Here is a 23,793-nt window from a genome sequence, read left to right as displayed (position 1 = left end):
TTTTCCAAAACAATCTTTCTTCAGAGAGTTGATTGCTCAGTGATATAGAAAAACTATAAGCAAAATTTTTCTGACAGTATTTTGGCTTTTCTACTTGTAGTCCCAGCTGGGTCTTTCAGATTTGAGATAAGCAGATACAAAAAATAAACTTTGCTAAAAACAGAGCCAGCTTGAGCAAACCTCCAAAAATACAGGATAGTGAGTTTGGGATAAACCCAAATACATTATTTTCTGTCATCCAGTTCCATTATCTAACATTTGATTGGTGCATCAGAAGGAAATCAGCATTTCAGTGAAGGTAACAGTAGTAAATACCTTACTTTCAGGAAAAGCACCATCTGCTTTAACATTTCTTGGCCATTGGTTTTGATTTGTTTTGGGTAGGGCTTTTTCCCATTCCTTGGATATGAATGTTTTTAATTAGTTTCCTGAAAATGTGCGGTGTGTCTGCAAGTTCTCTGAACTGGTCATCTTTCCATCATGTGACTTACACCATGGAGTCTGTTTTCCACATTTTTTATCTTCTTTCAGGTATTAAACATATAATAAATACAAAGTTAGAGAGTCTTATGATTTTTGCAGTGCCAGTGAGGTCTCATGTGATTAACTCGCCGAGCAGAGCATGAAATACTAAGAAACAAATGTTCCACAAGACAGGAACTGCACAGAGTAAATGAAGCAAATCATGGCTTAATGCTTTATATGAATGCTTGGTTCTGCTTTGTTTCCCTGAGGGTAAATGAATATTTTATTATTTTTGGTTGATATATTGAAACTGATAAATACACTAATGCCAATTACTGATAAGAGCTTATGGACAAAATTTAAGTAAACTACATATGTGGGAGAGAAAAAGGCATACAGTTCTGCTCTAGTTGAAATACATGAGTTTCAAGCTTACCTAAAAAGCTGGACCATTCTCTTTCATTTACATATAAAGGCCACCTCCATTAATGCAGTAAACTGGATCAGGAGGTGATTGAGTCTCTAAGTAGCACTTATGTACAGATCTGTCACAGTGCATCCAATAACTACTGCTACAGGTTACAGCTACAGTCACAGTTATCTGTAAGAATTTTGCTTTAGAGCATAAAGATCCATCTGGAAAGGGATCTTGAAGTGTAAGTTTCTGACCAGCAGGGTCACCCAAGCTTCGTGTGATGTAAAGTCAACCTTATGTAAAGTCAATTTGCAAACCTGCTCTGTTTAGGGCAGGATAACAGTTTTGGGGAACAGCCTCCTCCACAAAGCAAAACAGATCCTGGAGAAAATTTTCACTTCACATTAGACTTTTTCCTTTGGACAAAGCTTCATACTCACCCCCTGTGCTTGGCCAGTGTTTGCTTCATAATATTTGTGCAAACTTGCTTCAGTTTTACTTGCATTTCTCATGTAGTGAGCAAATGCATTAAGGAATGGCAGGTACACTGGAATTAATGCATGTTCCTCACATAAGATATCAGTGGTCTGATCAATAAAAGCCATTAATTTTAGAAATATCTCATTGAGGTTTTTTTATGCTTTCCCTTTGCCAAAGTTGTATTCAAAGGTCATATAAACCCACAGTATAAACTGGTTCTAACAAACATTTGTCTGTGAGACGTGTGCAAACTCCTTCACAGACTTCAGTTGTCTTCCTCTTCTCTATGCCTTTCATCATTACATGTTCTATAAAAAGCAAATATTAAAGGAATGGTTCTTGCATGCCTCTGAAGAAAGATCTGAAATACATGTCATAGAATAATTGAAATAATATATATATGAAATGGAATAAAAGAGATCTCAGTGGCTCATAGACTTTTTTGAAAACATCTAAATTCTATCAGGTGAAAATAGTAAATTTACCCTTGTTGATATTAATTTTCTTTTTCAGGAAGTGGCATGCATTTCAGAAATCCTATGTCTAGAAGCCTTGCCATTTTAAAGTTGTTTTGAAACTAAAGTAAACCTTATTGCCCTAGAGGTAAGATCTTGCCAGCCCAGACACTGGAAATATCAAGGAAATTAGCCATGGGGATAATTTGAGATAGGAATTTAAAAAATGTAAATATGTTTTGGAAAATTCCAGATGAAGTGCCACCCTGATAGGAAAAATGTTTCAATCGTTATACAGCAGATATCAAATTTGACTGGAATCTTGTTCAAAGAAGATAGGTCAGAAGGGCAAGTGGGAACTGATTTTTTTTTTTTTTTAAAAGCATGGAAGACAGAGATTTGTGGATCTTTTCCAGGGAAACATGGAACAATTCCTGCTTTCCTGGGAGTGGTTTTCCCAGGTGCTGGAGGAAATTATAGAAAATTCATTTTACTATGTACTTCAGACTGATTTCCTAAACAGTCATGTCATTTCTTCCCAAAAAACCACTCACACACTATTACTAAAGCTGGAAATATTCCATATTGTATGGAAAATTAATTTTTTTCACATGAAATGGATGGCAACTTTACAATATCATGTATGACCTTCCTGAAAAAAAACATGATTTTGGTAAGAAAAAAGCCCATCCTTTTTCACTGGTAGCTTTAGAGTTTTTGTTTTATTTTTAACAAGTTATACCAATTTCCAAAAGTTCTAACCGAAATGTTGATCTCCCCACCTCCCAAAGCATGCCTGTTTGCCTGTTGCTGGACAAGACTGTGTCTGTGACAGCTAAAACTTTGGGGCCTGATGGGCACATATTTAGAAAAGTGTCTAAAAATTCTTCTCGGAAAGAAAAAACTGAGACAATAGAAAAACATACACCTGTAAATTTCTCACATCCCTCTGTCACCTCTTGCATCCTTACATGACCCTGCTGTGGTGTTACAGACTCCCTTCTGCTCACAACGCAGAAACTGGACTTTCCCTGGGCTGAATTACTGTACAGAAAAATCCAACACAATGTGGAGATTGTTCTTTTGGCGCTCTGCCTGCTAGCATACATTAACCTGGTATAATAAAAGATCTACTGAGCTGTATCCAGCAATGACTGGTTTCTAAATATTGATCTTTTGCACCAGGGCAACTCTTACCTTCTGCACAGCAAAGCAGCTGAGCAGATTGCCCTCTGCCAGTGAGGTTTGTTTGAATTAACCAGCTAACAGGACAAAGAGATGTGTCCTACTCATCACGATCATGTGCATGGCGAGAGGCGGCTTTTCTGTACTTAAAGGTAAGCCGAAATGAACCTCACTCCCTGTTTCTGTCACCTTGCATGAACATCAGGGCCAGGTTCCTGGTTCATAACCTTTTATCTCTTTGAAAATATTAAACATAAACCACCCTCTGATAAGCAGTGATGATGCATTTTGTAAAGGTAGTTAAGAAACTTGACTTGAAGTTTCCCCTCTGGCTCAAGGGAATTTCCTGCTCCCTGCATACAAAATCTGTCTTGTGTGGGAGAGAAGAACAGTAACCAGCTGAAGGTGTGAGGGTACTACAGCTCTTGAATAATTGCAAATCCTAAGTGATAAGAAGTAACAGGAACTGGTGTTTTTATTTCAGCATTTTCTGACCCATCCAACAAATCAGTAGTGCTTCCTATCTATTTATGGACCCTTTGGTGAGTGAAGGCATTTTATCTCTCTCTGATTGTGGTTATATTCAGGTATCTGCTTCCCACTGCATAGGCCTCGGGTCTATTTGCTAGTCATTTGTTACCAAAAGTTTTAAGTGCAATTTGATTCTGATAGCCGTTACATTAAATGGAGACCAGATTTAGTAGCAAAGTTCAAACTAAAATTTGGTTGAACTAGTCACTGATTATATCTCATCTATGACATCTCAAAGGCCTTGTGGTGGGAGGGACACCATTTCCCAACATTTCACTTATCTCTTAGAAATTATGTTTTTACTACAATGTTCCAGATTTTAGTGCCTGGTTTTGTAGCTGGAACTCAGTGCTAACACTCAGCCTGTCTTGACTAGATTTACTTTACTATGCTTAACTTAACTGATTATTTATTCAAATATGTCTCCCATTTTTTTTTAATAAAAAAATGAGAGATAAAAGGTTTTGCTGTTTCACTAGTTGAAATCCAGTCAATACTGTAATATTGTTGCAAAACATCCTTAGTCTCAGATGACAGTCATTATCAAACTCAAGATATTACTAATTTTAGCGTGTTGAGTAAAAACAGCTCGAAGAATGAAATTGCTCCTGCTGTGAGGTGGTAATAGGTGAATCCTAAATATGGATGGGAGGGGAACATCTGGATTTTCCTTTGATGCCCAGGGACTCTTCATTCTGTTCTGCAAGCTCGTACAGAGCCAGGACTGGGACTCCGACTGCCTTTACTCACTGGCAGCCCACAGAGCAGCAGCAGGGCACCTGTCCTTGGTGACCTTTGGGACAAGCACAGCTGAGCCTGGCCAGGAGTGCCTAGGAGGGCTGGTGAGGCCAGTGGTGGAGGAAAGGAGGAGTTATTTGAGGTCGAGGACAGAGGGGGGAAAGAGCAGCCCTGGGAACTAGAGCAGGAGGTGTTCTGTTTGCCACAGTGCCTTTCCATAGGGTTGTTTATTACTATGTAGCATGCAACAGAGGGCACGTCTTTTATAGTGGGAGGTAAACAGGAATGGCCTCAGTGCAGCATTTCTAGTTTTTAATTAGATTGCCCTTCACTTTTTTATCACGTGTTTCAGCAAGAGCCCAGCCTGAAAATGCTGGCTGAGCAGGCTTGTACATGTGCATGACCCTGCATACTGATAATTCACCAGCTTCTTCAGCTTTCTCTCACAATCTTCGCACTGTTGTGTCCTTACTGTTTGGGTTGTTACTGAGCTAAGAAACAGCTTCAGCTACTGAGATATTTTTCTCTTTTTCAGATAAATCATGTGGGAGAGTAAATGAAAGCTAGAAGGTGGCATTCTCAAAAAAAGCGGTAGTAGCTCTTCTGCAGTTTACAGCCTACACAGTGCCTTACAAAATATCTGAACATTAAACAGAAGGTACGTCCTGCTGTAGCCTTCCAGATTTGCCAAGATTTCCTGACCAGCCTGGTACAGTTCTGTGCTTCCTTAAGAAAGGTCAAAAGTTTCTTTCATACACCATAACATTAAGCAAAATCTGAACAGGTGTGACTCATATTAAGCTCTTCTGCAAAATAGGCTTTAACATGCCCTCTAACACCAGAGAAATTCTAGCTCCTCTCTTGGGGGAAATTGCCATTCCCAATTAAAAACTTGTATTTCTGAGCTCTAACCCACACAGTTCATCCTCTCAGAAGAAAATAAAATTTTACTGGATTTTTTTTTTCATTTGCTGTCTACTACATTTAGTACCATGTACATATCTGACTTTTCTGTCTGTAGAATCTTGGCGTTTCACCCTTTCTCTGTGTTCTCACAGCACTTCTGTGGATCAGGAAAGTTGTCTTTCACAAATTCCACTTCATGAATATATAAATATTTTAAAAAATCAGTAAAATCTCTCTCTTTTACTTTCGTAAACAGGAGAAAATTATCTGCCCAAGATCACACAAATTAGAGGTTGAATAGCTAAAAAAGTAAACAAATCACAACTTTCTGGACTACCTCATGTCTAAAATTATTTTCTTAAATATTTAGAGCAAAGTTCTTATTGTTAGAAGCCCAGGGGAGTTATATCATTACAGGAATAAGGGATATAACATAAGGAAAGTTTTGTGTGGAGTTCCAGTTTAACTCCCCGCATAAGCTTCCTTGAAACAAGGCTCAATCGACCACTCCAATGTCTGATTTGCCTCTCTTGTGAACCTTCTGGCTTCATGGTGAAAGAAATTTAATTTAATTCAGAATATGCACATAAAAGCAGATGGTTGGTAATAAAATAACACTTCTTAATTTCCATGTTCATGTATCCTCGGTACCCAAAGTTTAAAATACTATCTTAAGGAAGCTACTTTGAACCTTTGTTTTGCAATATTTTTAGGAAAGCTTTTGGGATGGGGTAATTTGAAGAGCATAAAAATAACATAGCCACTTGGAGAATATTTTTTTTAATTGCCTTTTTGTAGCTATATAAAAAATTAATTTGCCCACAAAATAATTTTAAATATGTTTTGAAAACTTCCCTGAATTCTGAATTTAGCGCAAGCTGCTCTTCTGACCAAAATCCATAGGAAGAGACTCCTTCTTCAAAGAGTGACAACCATCAGGAAATAACCTGAACACTATTCAATGCCATAGAAATACTGCGTTTGACATGACAGCATCATTTTAGAAACACTTCATGGATTCTCACTCCTACCATTCACCTGCATGGAATTTAAAAGTTACATCATGCTTTATACTGTCCCTGTAATACCTAGAAATAAAGCAAAGAAAAGCAAGATATACCACTCTCCCTGACTCTACTCAACCAGTAACTCTTCTTTGGCAGTTACAGTGGTGATATTATGCTATACTGGTGTAGATAAATTTCATTATTTGATTTCTCATGTTAAATCTACCTTAATGGGTAGGATAAGTCTTGACCGTAATACTGCAGTCTTTCTTTTTAATGAGGATATTTTATGGAAGACATCAGTAACAGCAAATTTTATCCAAAACAGTAACATTTCTGGCTTTTTATAAAAGAGGCCTTCAAAGCAGGAGAATTAGACATATTTTTTTTTTAAAACTGTGGATTTGGCTAATCTCTTTTCATGTCTATGACCATTCTCACAACAAGCCACATTTCCTGCATTTAAATACTCAAATCAGTGAATGGAAGTCCACAATATTTACTGATGTCACAAGTCTTTTTCAATGTTGTTGGTTACTTTAAACTCATATTATTTTCAAAACACCTGTTGGCACGTAAGATGAAAATCATCAGAAGGAAACATCCATAAGCACAGCTTTTCATAATGCAAGGTTTAAGCAAGTCAGATGTTCTTGTTTCTGAAAGAGTGAGCCTTATGTACTGAATCTAAGACAGCAAGAGACAGTTATCCTAAGATCAACTTCGCTTTTTGCTCTCCAAGAGAACAACAGCTAAGAGTACTGTGATTCCTCCAGTGTAACATTTCAGGGGGATGGTAGAGCTGAATGGCTTATGGACTTGGTTTATTTAAACAAAAAAACATGCTTACTGAAAGTTTTGACCATCATGAACCGTCATCTTCCCAGGCTTTCCCCTCGGGAAAATTATGTTAACATTTGCAAAAACACAGTGATGTTCACTTACATTCAATGTGGGGACACTGTTCCCATCTTCAGAGACATCATTTCAGATGTCTTCTTGTAGAGATGTCCTACTCCCATCAGTGAAGATGTAGTCCATCAAGTGAGATATCCAGAGTGCAGGGAACTGGTCAGATCACCTTAAAGTAGATGTCTGCGTTATTGACTAGACTCTGTTGACTACAATGGGAATTTGGACATACGGTTCATGGGCAGGCATAAACATGTGGTCACATAAATGTATTTGAGTCTGTCAGCTGAATTCCATTCCCAGAGTAGGGAAGAGCCAATTTTATGTAGAGGGTTCTAATTGTCCCTCACTAGCAAGGAGAATTTGCCTATCAACGGGTGCCTAACCTTGCCTGTAAAACCTCTTCATGCTGTGTACATAATTGGATAACATTAACTGGACCAAAACCAGGCCTCAAAGCGCCCTACCACGTATTGGACATCCCACCAGCATGGCTGCATCTCCCCTCTCCTGCAGCAATCGGACTTGCATCCTGGCACTGGGGCACCCTTTTCCTCTGGGGGACCCAGAACCACAGTCATGATCCACATCCAGCAGAGTAGCAATTTAAATGTTGTGCATTTCACAGAATGCTGAACTGCTGGTGGATAAGAGCTTCCTGCCCTCACTTTTGATTGTTTTTAGCACTTCAGTAAGTTTTGGCTTTGTCTTGTTCCATGGTTGAACTTTTATGTGCTTTTGGAAAGGGAGGGATTATTCCCTGTTGGATTCTGGTTAAGGCTATGATAGGTTATTCTGGGGTCTTTGGCTGGAAAAGACACAATAATAGTTTTCTTGATTAAAAAATACATAAATCTCTAAGTTCTCAGGAGAAATAGCTGGGTTTTGAGCTTATTCATTTTTATCAGGTTTATAGCTAGGGCAACACTGCTGAATGCTGTATTCCATGGCATTACAGTATAAATGCCTTGGACGTGTAAAAGTGATAAATGTTCAGATTGTGTCTTCTTATTGGTTATAGGATAGCATCCAATATAAACAGCAAAAAAAAAATCCAATGCTTTTACAGTGATTCTAGCTGAAAGCTCCCCCTGATTGCTCTCTTGGACATATGGTAAGAATTTACTTGCAATTCATTAAAAGCTTTTCTGAATGACTTTATAAAGGGAAACACGCGGTGCATATGGACTTCAAGGATATTTGGTCATGGGTAGTACAGCTGGGCTCTTCTAATTATTTCCATAAGTATCAGTTCATCAGGATAGTACAACTGGGTCATGGTGAACGACACAGATTGTTATAAGGAGGAACAGGAGGGAAAAGTCTTTTTTGTTTTGTTTTGTTTACCTAAACAAATTTGTATCCCTTAATAAATCAAAGCAGTATTTGAGTAGCAACCATATTAAAATCAAATTTCTTCTTGTTCTTTGAGTTTACTTTTAGTGATACTGATCCCAAATAGTTACTTTTTAGAATATCTATTTTACTATCATTCTGCAATGCAACTAAAGATCCCTTAAAACGAAGTATTACTTCTCTGAATGCAGTTATTTTATGAGCCAGTTAATTAAGTGATGCACTACCTGAGTTTATTCCTGTACTAAATCATTCATTAGGCAATTGTGAGACCATTCAAGATCTTCAAATAGCTTCTGGTAGTATAGCAGAGATAATCTGACAGCCTTTTGAAAAGAATAATGAGGAATTAAAAAACAGTTACCATTGTTTTTCAGTGTTCCTATCCTTTCTCTTTATCAATATATTTCAAAAACTAGTCTCTGGTAACCTAATCTTTTTTGGCATGCTGTTGTTAATTTGAAAAGGTAAACCATTTCCCAAATCTTTAAGAGCTACTCACGCATGTTCTTGTGCATACCTTGGAAGCATCAAATTCTACTTAAAAGGAAGTATCTTTCATCAGACCTTTTTGTCAGCCATGTTAATTTCGGTCCAACCAGAAGCTCTTTAGAGCTCTTGTAATCTGTTTAGAAAGTGGTACAACAGAAGGAAAGTTTGGTGAGAGCCCAGGCATGGCTGTGCAGTGATGCGTACAAAAATGTACACTTACATAACTAGTTTAATATTGCAAACACAGCTAGAGCTAGAAGTTCAGCCCTGCATGAAAACAGTACAGAGAGTCCTGATCTAGGGTTTACATCACAACAAAACCCAGGATCTGTATTTCACTAGCCTCTTTAGCTGCCTGAGGACTCCTCAGTCCATGTGAAGGGCTTCCTTCACTCTTGGGAGTGTGAATTGTTAAAGATTACACTGGACAAAACATGCTCCTAAACTCCATTCACCTGTCAGCTGAAGGACTGGGTCAGGAACTTATGGGAAAAAGATGTAGTTTTAGATCCCAGTCTGCAGAGTATGCAGGTCAGTGAATACTGTTACTTCTCAAAGTGGAAGGGGGAAGAAGTAGGAATGGGAGATTGTAGTGATACCTGAGAGACTACCTACTCAAAACGGAAGGAAATTTAGAAGATGCCAGCATCTTCCTTTTAAGCACTGGAGTTTGAATAAGTCAGCTTTGGGACATGGAGTTTTCACTCTTCCTCTCACCACAATTCATCTACCTGTGCAAAAAAATGGGTGTGACACTTTGTTCCTCCCCTCAGCCCTGTCAGTCTTGCTACCTCTGAACCAGAACTCAGTGCCGTAGTAGCCAGCATCAAGACTAGCCACCAGACACTGCAGTCTGAAAGGCGGGAACCACCAGCTGGCAGAAATCCTACTGCTTTTGTCTGAAATGCCAAAATATTTTTCATCAGAAGAGAACACAGCCTAGTAAATGTGAACAGTCTGTCATGGAAAAATCCTAACTGCCCCAAGGCAAAACAATATTGTGACCACAGAACACAACTTTATGAGCAGAAGCCACAACTTCTCTAATCTGAGAGATCTAAGCTGACTCTATAACCAGGGTGATTTATTTTGGTGATCAATTGTCATTTGCATGCAAGTAGTACAAGGCAGCTGCCTTCAGAAATTTTCCCCGTCTCCTCTGTTCTGAGACAATTTCTTATTAATCCTAGGATGCCTTTTCCTAGGACTCATGTCCTCAGGGACCATATACCTTGGAGGTGACTATGAGATGTGATGCTAGGGGATACCTAAGATTTTCAAAACCTAAGGCATTCCAAAAGAAATGAGAACTTTTAAACAAAGGGAAAATGTGGGTTTGAAATTAGAGAAGTGGTGATACCAGCTGCACAGGCAGGTGCTGTGTCCCTCAGAAGAGGGGACAGCCATGGTGGGGAGCTGGGTGGGGGAGCAGACAGGAAAAACTATGATTTAGGAAAAAATATGGTCCTGAACATCAACACCAGCTCGATCCGGAGACAGCCACTCTCTCCATCATTCAGTTATAATATAATATACATTATTTAAATATGAAACCCACAGTTTTATTTGTCTTAAGAGTTATTTCAGGTAGGGTTAAATGCTTTACATGTGTCTTCACTTTTTTCTGCCTCTGCATTTTAACTTTCTTTTTCCTATATTAAATACTATGAGTGGAATGTCACGGTCTGCACACATCTTTAAAACCTTTTAAAAAACTTAGTTTTTATCATGGCCTGTCCGGACAAGGGAAAGATTCAGTGATGTACTCATGAGTCATGAAATGCATGCTCAGAGAGAAGAGATGTTTACACTGATTCCTTTAAATGAAAATTACGACATTCACTGACCCTTTGGAGCATATAAACATTTAATCAGAACATCCTCCAGTAGTAAACACATGCTACGTGTATGAACACCCATTTGATTCAGTCATGTTATTTAAATTATATATATGTACAAAATGCTATATTATTGGAGGGTCAGACAGTAAAGTGAAAGAGAGAGGTCCTTGCCCTCAAGATTTGGCATTGTGTTGAGAAATACAAATATTTAAAAGAAAATAATTGCCACTTGGTAATTCCCTTTGAGACTCTGAGACTAAAAAGTGAACTGAAATTCTCTGTGCTGCTAACATCCTGTCCAGCACTATGTAGCACATTCAAAATCTTGTTCAGTTCAAAGACAGGAGCTTGTCTGGTGCTATCCTTGTAGTAAAGACATCTGATATTTTCTCCACATTTTTTATTGTGAACTGTGAATTATGAATTCACTATCACCGAACTTTTTGATGTGAGATGGAATGGAGTGCTTGAATAAGACCTTTCAGAAACAGAAAGGTTTTATTTCACACGGTTTTGTTCATCCCAGGGTTATATTCATGAAACACTATGACATTGTATCAGTGAAAAAATTGTATCAGGAGTTATGTCTACACTGCTAAAAATATATTCATTGTCTGCAGAAGAGGTCCGTGGACTTGATGGTTTTAACAGCTTTTATCCATTTTGCTCAGAAATAGCCCTTCTGCACAGCCGCATTTCCATGGAGTACTGCCTAACCTGAGTTTCCTTGGCATCCCATGGTGGCACAGCCAAAACCCTAAGACATACTGTTTGCTTCCTTCAACTCTCCAGTCACGCTGAGTGAGTGCTGAGCTGCGTCACAGTGAAGTTACATGGAAAGAAAAAACACAGAGAAATATTTGTGTAAGCCAAAGTTAAGGACATGCATTGCATGCTCCCAGATATATCGTGTCAGTGCAGAAATGAAGCCACAAGGACACTGTTCCAGGACTGCAAAAGATGGAAAGAATCAAAAGTGTTCTATAGAAATAAGCTCTTGGAAGTAAACTCAGAAATAAACTATTCCCAAAACCAAACCTCACTTTCATCTGAAAGTGAAATAACTGATGCACTCCAAAAAGAATCCTGAAAATTAATAAAAATGCCATGTCAATGACCCACCCCAGGGTACAGACAAGGTTGTGAAGTCACTGCCATTTGTCCACTTTCCCATCTTTCGCCAGCGGAAACCTTCACCAAAACTGTTGCCAGCTGTTCCACAGACTCAGTTTATTACTAAACTCATGTCTTTTATCATAATACAAGTTGTTTGTGATTAAACCACTTTCATTTTGTTTTACCCTTCATTATATTTATCAGCACAACAGAGAAAATAGAGCCGATGAAATCTCAGAAGACAATTTCATCTTTCCCCATACTTCAAGGCAAAATCATCTATACCGTTTTTTTCCTTGTAGACAAAATTGCTTGACTTTAAAAGAAAAAAATACCAAAAAGAAATAAATTGAAAGTCTAGACATCAAGAGTTTCATCAGTCATCTGGCCCAGCTAAAAGCATTCTGATTTTTTTCTTTCTTATTGTAATTTAGCTCCACAGTAGATATGGAAGACACTGGATTCTACTGGTTTTGCAACAGTCTCTCAGATTTTTCTAGAATCAATTGCATATTTCCACTATATCAAACCCAATTCCATCTGTCTTTCCTCAAGGGTTGTATCTTTTATATGCCTTCAGTTTCACTTTCTTCCTTAATTCCTATCATGCACATCTCTCTTGAAACAACCAAAATTAGACACAGCATTTCAGCTGAGGACTTGACAATGCTACAGAGAGAAAACACTATTCCATATATTTCACATGTGACTCTTGTGTGCTTTTGTGAATTTTGGGGTTTTTTTATTCCAGTTTGACAGTGTTGGTTTCTGTTCAGTTTTCCTTCCAGTACATCTCCCAGATGCTATTTTGCAGAAAAGCTGCCTGTAAAGTCCTTCCCAGCTTCTACTTATTGACAGATTATTTCTCCACAAGGATCTTGTGCTTCTGCATGAACTGTTCTCTTATTTATGTTTCAAGTTCATAATAAGTTTCTATTAATTACCAACTTTTTATCCTTTTTGCCCTTAGACTGCATTTCCATGAGTAACAATAATCCTATTGAGAAAAAATAATCCTATATTCAAATTTTTCTTTATTCTGTTATCCTTCCTCTCTTTTTCTCTAAAGAATCATGAACTATAGAATATCACCATCACTTTTATGCAAATCTCCTTCCTTGATCTCATTCCATTTCTCAGGATGAAATGTAGAAAAGCTCATCTCCAGTTACTTCTTTTGACTCTTGAAAGAAGTTCCTGGCACTTTCCAAGAATTTAAGGGGCATTTTTTACCTCTCATCTCTGTTGCCCACTTAATACTCCTGAACTGATAGCTGAAAACTCTTTGTTCTTTCTCCTGATACAGAAGGTCCTAGAACTAATAACTTGCTTACATAAGGCAGTTCCTCCTCCCTTTCCCTTTCTTCCCTCCCTATCTTTCTGAAATATGTGTATAACAACATCCAGTCCCCTGAACTATATGGATCTTTACCATCTTAAGTCACCATTTTCATTATGTACCAAATTTTCTTGTTCAAGGCATACAAAGTTTTCAGCAGAATGACTGCCTTCTTTGCTTGATATGAACTTACTACTTATCTTACTCTACAGCTTAGAAGGAAAAAAGAAGAAAAAATCTCTATTTTATAAAAAACAATGAACCACATTGGCTTGACATTTTTTTCCTAAGGCAAGAAGAATTATAGTAATTCTACCAAATTCTTCACAATTATCACTTAAGTGTCTCCTAAAGCAGACCTGCAAACTTCACAGGTGAGAATGAAATGCATTGCCTTGTTTTTATTCTTAGAGAAAATGTGTACTATAGAGAATTTGTAAAACTATTTCAGCGTTAGTGCATTCCTGCAAGTTTTTCTGTTTAAAAACTGTTGTAAATAAATAGCTATCTTTGATGTTACTGTTTAGTTAAAGGGATCAGATGTGTTCCCACTCTCTAGTTTCTGGGAAACCATAAACAATGGTTTTGTTTGGTTACAGCATTAGGACTTTCGGACAACATAGCTCAGTCTTTGTCAGAAAGTTGAAGTGGTGGGACATATTTCTTTATCTGATTTTTAATTCTTCCAGCATTCACCTCTACCCAGACCTTCTCTGTAGGAACTCATAGTGCAGAAAATATTTCTCTACCTGTTTTGAAGGGTTCTACCCCCCTGGACAACACTGTTTTTGAACTTCATCCTTGGAGAAAATTGCCTACCCTCTGGGAAGAATTAGAATCTACAATGGTGTGAACTAGGTGATAGAATATTATGTAAGATTGTCACAGGGTGAAAAATTTAGAGGATTTGGGTTTGTTAATATAGTAAATAGATAAAAGCAAAAAACTTCAAAATGGAGGATTGTTGTTGTTCTCCAGACCTTCTTCTTCTTCTTCTACTACTCCATATTCTGCAGTAGAAGTAGTTTGGGATGATTGGATAAAGAATTCTGCAGTTCCTGTCTATGTGACTAGATGATTTCTTTTACGTTGGTGGGAAAGTAAAAATAATGTACACTTTTAGTGACCATTGGTTAATTTACCTTTAAAAAGGCTATGTAATCTTGATAATTTGGCATTCTCCTGCACTCTCTGCTCTGTGCTATGTCTGGGTCACGTTAAGTGGCTCTATTTCTCTGATAAGACTTAATAAACAGCTATCTGAAAGCACAGAAGGCTGATAGTCCCGTTCGTCTCTTGGACTCCTGGCAAAGACTCTAAAATTCTCCCCTATCAGGGGAGGCATAATTAAGGCACAGTCAGTGTCACTTCTCCCTTCACTGCACCAAATCTCCAATAGCTCTGCAGCTGCCAGTGTTATAGCAGAATACCTGTAATATTGTTTCAGTTTGGAGAATTACAACTATTACAACAACTTAGTTGTCTGCTTCCTTTATTAAGCCACTCCATTTACACCCACCAAAATTCAATCTCCTAACTTCAAGTACTGTGCCATGACCACGGCTACTCCCAGTGATTATTAATAGTATTACTGTTGAGCTTCAGTACAGTACATATGTCGCTGTACTGCTGTGGATATGTGGGAGTGGATTATAACTAATGGCCCCCAAACCCTACAACAGCAATTCCATTTTTAGTCTGCCAACAAATAAATGAGAAACCAGGACTTTCTTATCTTAGAGTGATTGTCAAGTCTTTTCTGGCTGAAGCTCAGGTTGCATAAGCAAAAGTGACAAAGCAACAAAAACCAAAGCGCAATACAGTCTTTTATACCTCCGCCCTGTGAATTACAATCCAGCATGAGATATGAAGGTGAGCAGATGTAATTAAGGTAATGGGTCAAATACCAGCCCTGACTTCCCACAAGTGGTTTCTGAGGGCAGAGAGGTGCCTTCCTGGTGTTCTTCTGGTTTGTTGGAGAAATAAAAAAGTGGTAAGGAGCCTGTACAATACCTGTAAAATACAGTACACCTTCTTCGTATTTGACTGTCATTTTGAGGAAATGTTCCAGTAAAGCTGGGTGTCTCCTGGTTTTGCACACCATGCATTGAATTCTTTTCAGGGTTAATGGTTTTCTTGGGGAAACAAGTTCTCATTTTCAGGTTGTATTACAGGTTTTTTCCGGGAGGGTGTTTCATTTGCTTGTTTTAATAATGAGCTTATGGATAACAGTTTTTTAAAGTAGACATATTTTCTAGTCCATTGTGGCTGGTGTTAATTAATGATACTTGACTGTGTTTAATGTTTCTCTTCCTGTCAGTGACAACATTTGGACGGATGAACCAAACACATGGAGGCAATGGTGTATATTGGCTGTTTGGAATAGAATAGTTTTCAGATTCATCTAGTATTTTCCAAAGATAGAAAATATTTTTGGATAAAGGAAGAAATAGCATTTCTTCTCCAAATTGCATTATGATATTTCTGTCTTAATGTGTTCACTCCAAAATTACAAGGGCATGATTGTAAACTACAATTTTTTGTGTCGCTGCTCTCCCTTCTATTAACAGGAGTCATCTCTGTTTTACATGTGTATTTTAGTCCACAATTGTTGCTTCTGCAAAAATATCAGAATATACTAATTTATTTTTTACTTAGGCACAGAGTGCTTAGCTGTAACTAGACTATAAGCCCATGTTTCTCAGTAAGTTTGATGGGGAACATTTTTCCAGGAGATCATTTCTTATTCCTTCTTTTGTTCATTTTCTATTTAATCTCTTTGTTTATAGGTTGGGTGGGGTTTTTTCCCCCCTGAAGATGCTAATTATCTTACAGAGCAGAGCATCCCTTCCAAAGGAAGAATTGGGGAGAGGAGGGTGAGAGAAGGAAATAAATTCCTGCTCAACACCCTGTGATTATTTTCTCTGCATGATTGGTTCTTTGCCCTGCTCTTCTCTCACACCCTTTTTGGACCGACTTTTCTGGGCAGGGGAACTCTGAGGGTCTTTCTTGCCAGGCCTGTGGTGTGTAGAGCAAAGGATCTGAATTGTGATCGACACTTCATTGTTACAGTATGTGAATAACTGAAAACAAAGCTTTGAAAAGTGAAGGTGTCTGTGTTTTGGATGTATTAAACACTCCCTAGCTGCCAGTGATGCTGAGTATGATGTGTGAGTATTTTGTAATTCTGAAATCTAGTCCTAGTAATTTTTTTGGGTTCATGCTACCTCCATTTTTGTACTTTGCTATCTATGTGCTCTCAATCCCACACCAGGAGTCCCAGGTGGGATGTCCCTCTGTCTAAAATTTTATCTGTAAAGACAGTTTCTTCTAAAAATAGCAGTTTGTGACCAGTTTAAACAAAAAACTGAGGTGTGGTAAGGAGATGTTCTCATTCTCGTTGAGATGACTGAGAAGAAAACCTGTATGTTTTGGTGAAGGAAATACTGCATAAAATTGTGAAGCCTGAGGCTGGAACAGTGAAGTAATTTCAGCTTGTTGTTCTGCCTCTTCCAAAATTCTGTAAATTCATATTCTTCGTGACAGCAGAAGCCAAAGCCCTTCTTAATTTTTTGAAACAGAGAACAGATGTGTATGTGCATAATACAGTCTTAACACTGAGCTGTAGAATCATAGAACCATTTAGATTTGAAAAGACCTCTGAGGTCATTGAGTCAGACTATTAACCCAGCACTGTCAAGTCCACCACTAAACCATGTTGCTAAGTGCCACAGATGCACACCTCTTAAATGCTTTCAGGGATGGTGACAAAACAAGTTCCTTGGGCAACCTATTCTGGTGCTTGACAACACTGGTGAAGACATTTTTTCATAATATCCAAACTAAAGCTCCTCTAGCACAACTGAAGGCCACTTCCTCATCCTGTCACTTGTTATTTGGGAGAAGAGGCAGATACACACCTTGCCATAACCTCCTTTCAGGTAGTTGTAGAGAAAGAAAAGGTTTCCCTAAGCTTCCTTTTCTCCAGGCTGATATGAATTACATATATATACATACAAGTAATATAAAATATAAGTAAGTAATATAACTCCTAGGTAATGCTGATGACATAAGAAAGTACTAACAAAGTCATAGGTCTGGCATGCAGGAGTTTGACTCTACCTGAACATACAGGATTCCAGTGGGCAGGAGACAATAATACCCAATAATGCCTCTTCTGAGGTTCTTCCAGAGCATCATAACCAATGTGTGTAACATAAACATAATCTGAATACTGAGTGCAAGGCAGAACAGGGAATCTTAAATTAGGCCAAGTCTTGAACTTCCTTCTTGAGAAGAACGTCAGCTGAGTTTAAATATCTGGGACTCTTCTTTGGGATACTGGCATTTAAGTAGATGGAAAAACAACTAGAAGTTTATATATCATAAACGCCAGAGGCACTGCTGAAAGCAAATTATATAGATTATAATATGTGCCAGTGGGGGAGCTGAAGGACTCTTATTTTTAGGCTTGTGCAGAAAACCTAATTTGTTTACCTGATTTCTTCAGACAGGGGAGAAAAAAAACACATCAAGAAAACCAACCACCACCCCCTGAACTAACCCAAAACAAGAAACAGTCTTATTTCTGAAAAAACCACAAAAATGTCACACAAATTGTGGGGAATAGGTGGGAACCAAACGAGCAAAACATTTTGCTTAGCTTCTCAATAAACAATTATGAATTTAGCTAGCTTCAGTTGTCATATCATTTAGAAGTGGAACACAAAAACCTTTATTTAATAACATTTCTCAGCTGAAATTCAGCAGCATATCTTTACTCTTAGTTGAAATTCTCCAAGCACAGTGATGCAACTTCCCAAATGTGGCAGGACCTTCAGATAGCTTTCCCAAGCCTGAATGTTTCCCTGGTCAAGCAACTCTTCAAATACCCCCTCTTCTCTGCTTAGCAGCTGAGTTTTCTAGATCTAAACTCATCTAGTTTTAGTAATGGTGAGACTCTGCGTCCAGTTCTGGGCTTCTCAGTATAAGAGAGACATGGAGCTTCTGGAGCAGGTCCAGCATAAGGCTATGAGGATGATGAGGGAACTGGAGCGCCTCACTTATGAGGAAAGCCTGGGGGAGCTGGTCCTGTTTAGCCTGAGAGGGACCTTACTGATGCCTGTGAGCATCTGGTGCCAAAGGGACAGAACACCTCAGTGATGCCAGGCAATAGGACAAGGGACAACAAGAAGAAACTGGAACACAGAAAGTTCCGACTGAACATGTGGAAGAATTTCTCTGTTGTGCAGGTGACCAAGCACTCTTAACAGGTTTCCCAGAGAGGCTGTGGAGTCCTCCTTGGCTGGAAATATTCAAAATCTGTTTGTACAGATCAATCCTAAGTAATGTGCTCTAGATGACTCAGCTGGAGCAGGGAGGTTGGGTCAGATGACATCCAGTGGTCCCCTTCTAGCATCAGTCCTTCTGTGAGACTCGGGATGGAAGCGATGCTCCGGCAAGGGGCTGATGGGCGCTCCGTGCGCGCTTTGCAGGCTCAGAGACGCTCGGGCGGCTTCCGAGGGGCCGCAGCGGGCAGCAGCCGGCCCACATCCCTCTGCAGGCCCCTTATCCTGGGCGGCTCTGCCCAGCTGCGGCACCGACCTTCACCTGCAACCCGAGCCGAGGGCGGGCCGAGGGCGGACGGTGCCGCCTCTATAAAGCCCAGGGCGGGGGCTGCACCCACTGTACGGGCGGTGGCGTGGGGTGAGCCGGGAAGGTGAGCCGAAATAACGGGAGGGGAAAAGCACAGTCGGAAATCGAGCAAAGAGGGTGGTCGTTCTTTTTATTGTTCCACCCCGCCCTTTATCTGAGGTTGAGTAGGCATTTTCTTGTCAATGTTATTCTAGGATTTGTCAGCTTCATATGTGGCTTGTTGCTTGGGATTTCGTTGTTGTTGTTTGTTTTTTTAACCAATATATTTAATAGATCAAGAAGAGAAGTCTCAGGATACTTAGAGCATCAGTCATTTACTGCCTCTAAATGTATCCTAGTACCACGTGGCACAAGGAGTGCATGTCTTTATCATTGTACTCATGACCATGTTATGACTGCTCAATTAGTTCTAATCAAGCATAAGGTAATGAGGGAAATGATCTATTCTGTTATAGATTGTTCACAGTAATTTTTATATGAAGGATCTCAGGATTTAGCATAAAAGACTACTAAAATAGGCTACTGATCTCAGTTCTCTTGTAATAGTGTGGACTGTTCTTAATATCTCATTAATGGTAGTTCTTTTTTTCACACTGTTACCTATTTTTTTTTCTTTTTAGTTTTTCTATTTAAGTAGAAAGATGTTGAGACCTAAATCTAATGAGTCATAGAAAAATCCACAGATGTGAACTCTTTGTATATTTACTAAATCAAAATGTTTTGTTGCGGGGGTTATTGTAGGTTCTAATTAATGTAACTCTCTCATTAGCATACAACAAAAAGAACAATGAAGGGCAATTCGGAAAATTCCACAGAACAGGACCTCTCCAATCCTGGTAAGAAGGAATACCACATATGTGTTTGAAGACTATTTTCCACAGACTCGAATCTAAAGAACACTTTAATACTCTCCTGATTGCTGTAGTGGTTTTGTAGGAGGTAATGTGATGAGTTTCCTATGAATGAGTGAATTAAAGCCACACCTATAAAACACTTTCTGTGTGAATCATTCCATCAAGTTCAACAAAATTCTTTTACATTGGTAAAACTGTTCAGGAGGGTCCTAGCCCAGGCACGAAAATTTTGCTGAGGTAAGATGAGTAAGCTGGAAGCACATTATTGCTTTCAAATGGTTGTCTAAAACCATCATTATAGGCTGACTAAAATTCAAGCAGTATGTAGAAAATTCTATTCATAGTGAGTCAGTAGTTAAGGTAAATGTAAATTGGGAGTGGTTGGTGTGGGGGGTACCTTTTCTCCTCTTGTTTTACAGCTGGCTCCCCACTGTGGTTACTCATCAGTTTCTTTCTATATTTATTGCATCTTATTTTATACACTTAGAACTCTAAGCTTGCTGGGTAGGATTACTCTTTCATATACCTTTCTGAAGCCCCTAGCACAAAGCAAGTGGGACTTGTAGGACCTACTGCAAGATAATAATTAAGATGGTTATTAGAGGCAAGGACATGATCCTCCAGTTAATTGCCATCTATTCTATGTTATCTACAGCAGTTATGACCTTCACTATAAGCAGTTACACTCATTTCATTAGGAGTTCTCCTAATTTGCCTTCAGTTGTGCAGGTATTTGAAGGAAGAATTAACTCTTTCTTTTTCTTTTAGTCTTTGATAATCTTTCTGTATAAATACATTTTAATTATAAAAATGAAGTTGTGTCTATCTCAGAAATGGACATGGAAGCTTTTTCCTGGAATAAAGATGAACTGAAGAGAAAAATTCACCAGGCTCTTTCTTGAAACCTCCTCCTGAGAACACAAGGAAAAATTAGTCTTTAAATGCAAAAGTATCAGCAGTTAAAGACACAAGAAAATAGTGCAGTAGATGGATTATTTTGCTAAAAAAACAAATCTTCTTTTTATTTCATAGAATCTGGAAGCAAGGGGTGTGATGATCCTTCTTTCCAGCATGAAGAACATGTAGAACAAAGTGACCAGTTAAAGCCCAAGAGGAAAATGTAGGAATTTTTTTAACTTAACGTAGTGACCTGTGGTCTAACTGGGTGTATGGGGAAGTGAGAGGGGTAGGGGAAGGAGGAGAAGAGCTTAATACAGCTCTGCTAAAAAAAACCCTCATCTTAATTAGTCTTTTGTGTTTTACTCTAGGAAGGAAGATGAGAAGACAGAGAAACAAATGGTTGGCATTCTTGAATTGGTTAGTGTCCTGTTTGATGGTCTGCTTTATACTTTCTTTTCTTTATTTGGCATTGTGAGTTGTTTATGAATTGCAGTTAATAGGCAATAAAAAACCTGAGAAGAAGCCTGAGACCTACTGATTCTAGACCACTTAAAGTTTTGCCCCATTATGTCACATTCCCCCCCCTTGGTAGATTGTGAGTAAGGACAGCAGTTCAACCTTAGTGCTGTTGGAAGATGAGGCTGTTTTAAGACATATCTATTTCATAAACCCTTGCCTTGGGTCTGTTCATAAAGGGCTTATCCTGTCTTTGACACCAGAGGGACCTGCTCTCAGAGAACCAGTGATATGGTTTTGTGTCAGTTTTCTATAGGACAGCTATTCCCAAACCAAAATAGCTCTTACATGTGGACTTGCTTACTCTGAAACAAGAAAAGTTTAATTCTTCTCTGGTTTATTCCACATGTATTTACACTTTGAGATGGTTAGGACAGTCAAGAATAAAATGCTCTGATTTCAGATTAACCGCATCCCGGCATATCTACAGCAGTTTAAATTCACATCCTCCTTTAAACCAAACAAAGCTTCAGGGGTAGACAAGTCTTAAGATACAATCTATCTCTGCTGAAAACATTTTCTGCTGGTAGGTATAAGCCAGGTGCTGGTCAATAACTCACTCTTGTTTACATTTTAGAGGCATTATCTTAGTAAATATGTAACTAAATGGAACATAAAATACAATACCTTCTACAAAGGTCATAATCACTTGCAAACATGTAATTTTTTTCCAAATTGAGAATCAGTGTCCTGCCAGTATTCTCTTAGCAGCCTGACTACTGATTTAAAGATGTGTTGGACTACTACAAAATCCTTATGTACTGAGTTTACCTTCAGATGGAGTGTTGCTACTTAGAATATGTGGATGAAGCATGTTCTGTAAGTCTGCTGTACGGTAGCAATGTCGTGAACTGTCAGGTGTAATGTCACTTTTTTTCTCTTTTTTTTTTTTTTTTTTAATGCTTACATAGTTTTGCTATGCTGACGGGGTGGATATCCTGTTGATGGTAGTTGGTTTGGTGGCAGCAGCTGCAAATGGAACTGGAATGCCACTTATGATCATTATCTTTGGAGAGATGACAAACAGCTTTGTGCTCAGTGGCGTGGAATCCAATGGTAAAAAGCTAAAATTAGATTTCTCTACAAATTGGCTGTGCTTTGCTACTGAGGCTAAGGTTCCTTTCCCCTGCCAACTGTGCACTGGTATGCATCTAAGGGACTATATTATGAGCAACACTCATCCTGCTGGAAATAAGCTAATCATTTCAATCAATCTTTAATGACTAGACCAGGGCAAAACCAAAGCATTGGATGTGCACTTTATGAATGAACTTTGACTTTGCTGAGACAGTAGGGAGCATGACCAACCTTAGTTATCAGGCACTAATTCCTTAAAAATAAATGTGTGTTTGCCAAATCATTTTGTATTTAAGTTTATATTGCAAGACCCCACTTGCAAAATAAAAAACATTCTAAAACTGATGACCCCATATTGCCATGAATCAACTTTTTTATATAACACTTTCCCAAATATTCCTATTTCTTATTTCTCCTTCGCAGATACTTCAGGAAACAGTTCCAGCTGTCCATCAGATCCAGGTGTGGATATAGAAGGTGAAATGACAAAGTAAGAGTCTGTAGTTATCCTGTTTAATAAAGTATTGGAGGAGTTTCTTTTACTGTGTTATCTGTTTCAGCAGAAGGCAAATGTCTGCCTTCTCAAAAAGGTTTCTCAATAATGCGTCACAGTCTTCAGTGTTTACTTTGGTGTCATTAATGAAGACTAGTTGCTGCTCTGTTTGTCTAACTTCTCTCACAAGATACAGTGAGATCACATGTGCTTTTGTTCCCTTACCCCAGGTTTGCTTACTACTACGTGGGAATTGGCTTTGCTGTGTTGATCCTGAGCATCATCCAAGTGTGGACATTTTTGGTTGCTGCTACAAGGCAAACAGCAAGGATCCGGCAGAAGTTCTTTTTTGCAGTGCTCCATCAGGAGATGGCTTGGTTTGATACTACCCAAATAGGAACACTGAACACCAGACTGACAGAGTGAGGGCTCTGCTCCTTTTTTACACTACACACACCACCAAGGATGGCATTTAAAAGAAAACTGCCATTTATTTCAGCAGAATAGCCTATGAGAGTTAAAAAAACAAAAAACAAAAAATTCCACCAAATCTAAAGTGTGACATATTACAGCTCAAAGTGAGAAATTAATTATCCTTTTCAGCTTCATTTGTGCAGTTTGTGACACGTGCATTGGAAGGGGTTTTTTTTTTCCCATGAACTGCCTGACATTGGCTTTCTAAAGTCCATGAAGTACCTGTCAGCCAGGGTTAAACAAACAGCTCTGCTGTCTTCACCTAATTTATGAACACTGAAAGCTGACAATTAAATGGAAATGAGCTTTTACTTGCATCCAGTCCAATCTCAGGCAGTATCCTATCTAGCCAGTTAAAAGTCTTTGGAGTTTTTCCACAAACTTAAATAGATCTAGGGATGAGGACTGTAATGCCCATGTGCTATGGGATCATATATGTGAACACTATATTCTTTTAAATATTTTTTCTGGATTTTATAGTAACTTTGGACACAGGGACACAGTTCTGTGCTGAAATGTGTACAAGAAGCTTAAATGAAACCACTATCAACTCTAATATCTGTATGTTCTGGAAAGAGAAAACAGG

At 38.5% G+C, this 23,793-nt stretch overlaps 1 protein-coding gene and 1 long non-coding RNA gene across 4 annotated transcripts in view; both read left to right on the top strand.

Moving 5' to 3' along the window:
- The first annotated feature begins 3,258 nt into the window (after positions 1–3,258).
- LOC116444544 lies at positions 3,259–16,393 on the top strand. Its single transcript, XR_004240381.1, has 3 exons — positions 3,259–3,542; positions 4,805–4,927; positions 16,028–16,393. It is a non-coding gene; the product is annotated as an uncharacterized LOC116444544 (long non-coding RNA).
- A 2,574-nt stretch (positions 16,394–18,967) lies between these two features.
- The window catches only part of ABCB5 (ATP binding cassette subfamily B member 5), a 34,643-nt gene continuing 29,817 nt past the window's right edge, over positions 18,968–23,793 (top strand). Inside the window, exons 1-6 of one of the 3 annotated variants that reach the window (XR_004240375.1) lie at positions 18,968–19,729; positions 20,780–20,867; positions 21,016–21,064; positions 22,075–22,219; positions 22,664–22,730; positions 22,964–23,155. Coding sequence is in view for 2 of the 3 variants with exons in the window: in XM_032110042.1 (XP_031965933.1) it covers positions 19,681–19,729; positions 20,780–20,867; positions 21,016–21,064; positions 22,075–22,219; positions 22,664–22,730; positions 22,964–23,155 (590 nt within the window). In the remaining variant the exon portion in view is untranslated. The remainder of the gene's footprint in view (positions 19,730–20,779; positions 20,868–21,015; positions 21,065–22,074; positions 22,220–22,663; positions 22,731–22,963; positions 23,156–23,793) is intronic. The other 2 variants (XM_032110042.1, XM_032110034.1) reach the window with 2 other exon arrangements.

The sequence above is a fragment of the Corvus moneduloides genome, chromosome 1 (assembly GCF_009650955.1).
Source record: "Corvus moneduloides isolate bCorMon1 chromosome 1, bCorMon1.pri, whole genome shotgun sequence".
NCBI lineage: Eukaryota > Metazoa > Chordata > Aves > Passeriformes > Corvidae > Corvus > Corvus moneduloides.
Note: the sequence above shows the minus strand (reverse complement) of the source record. Positions and strands in the feature narration are given on the sequence as shown.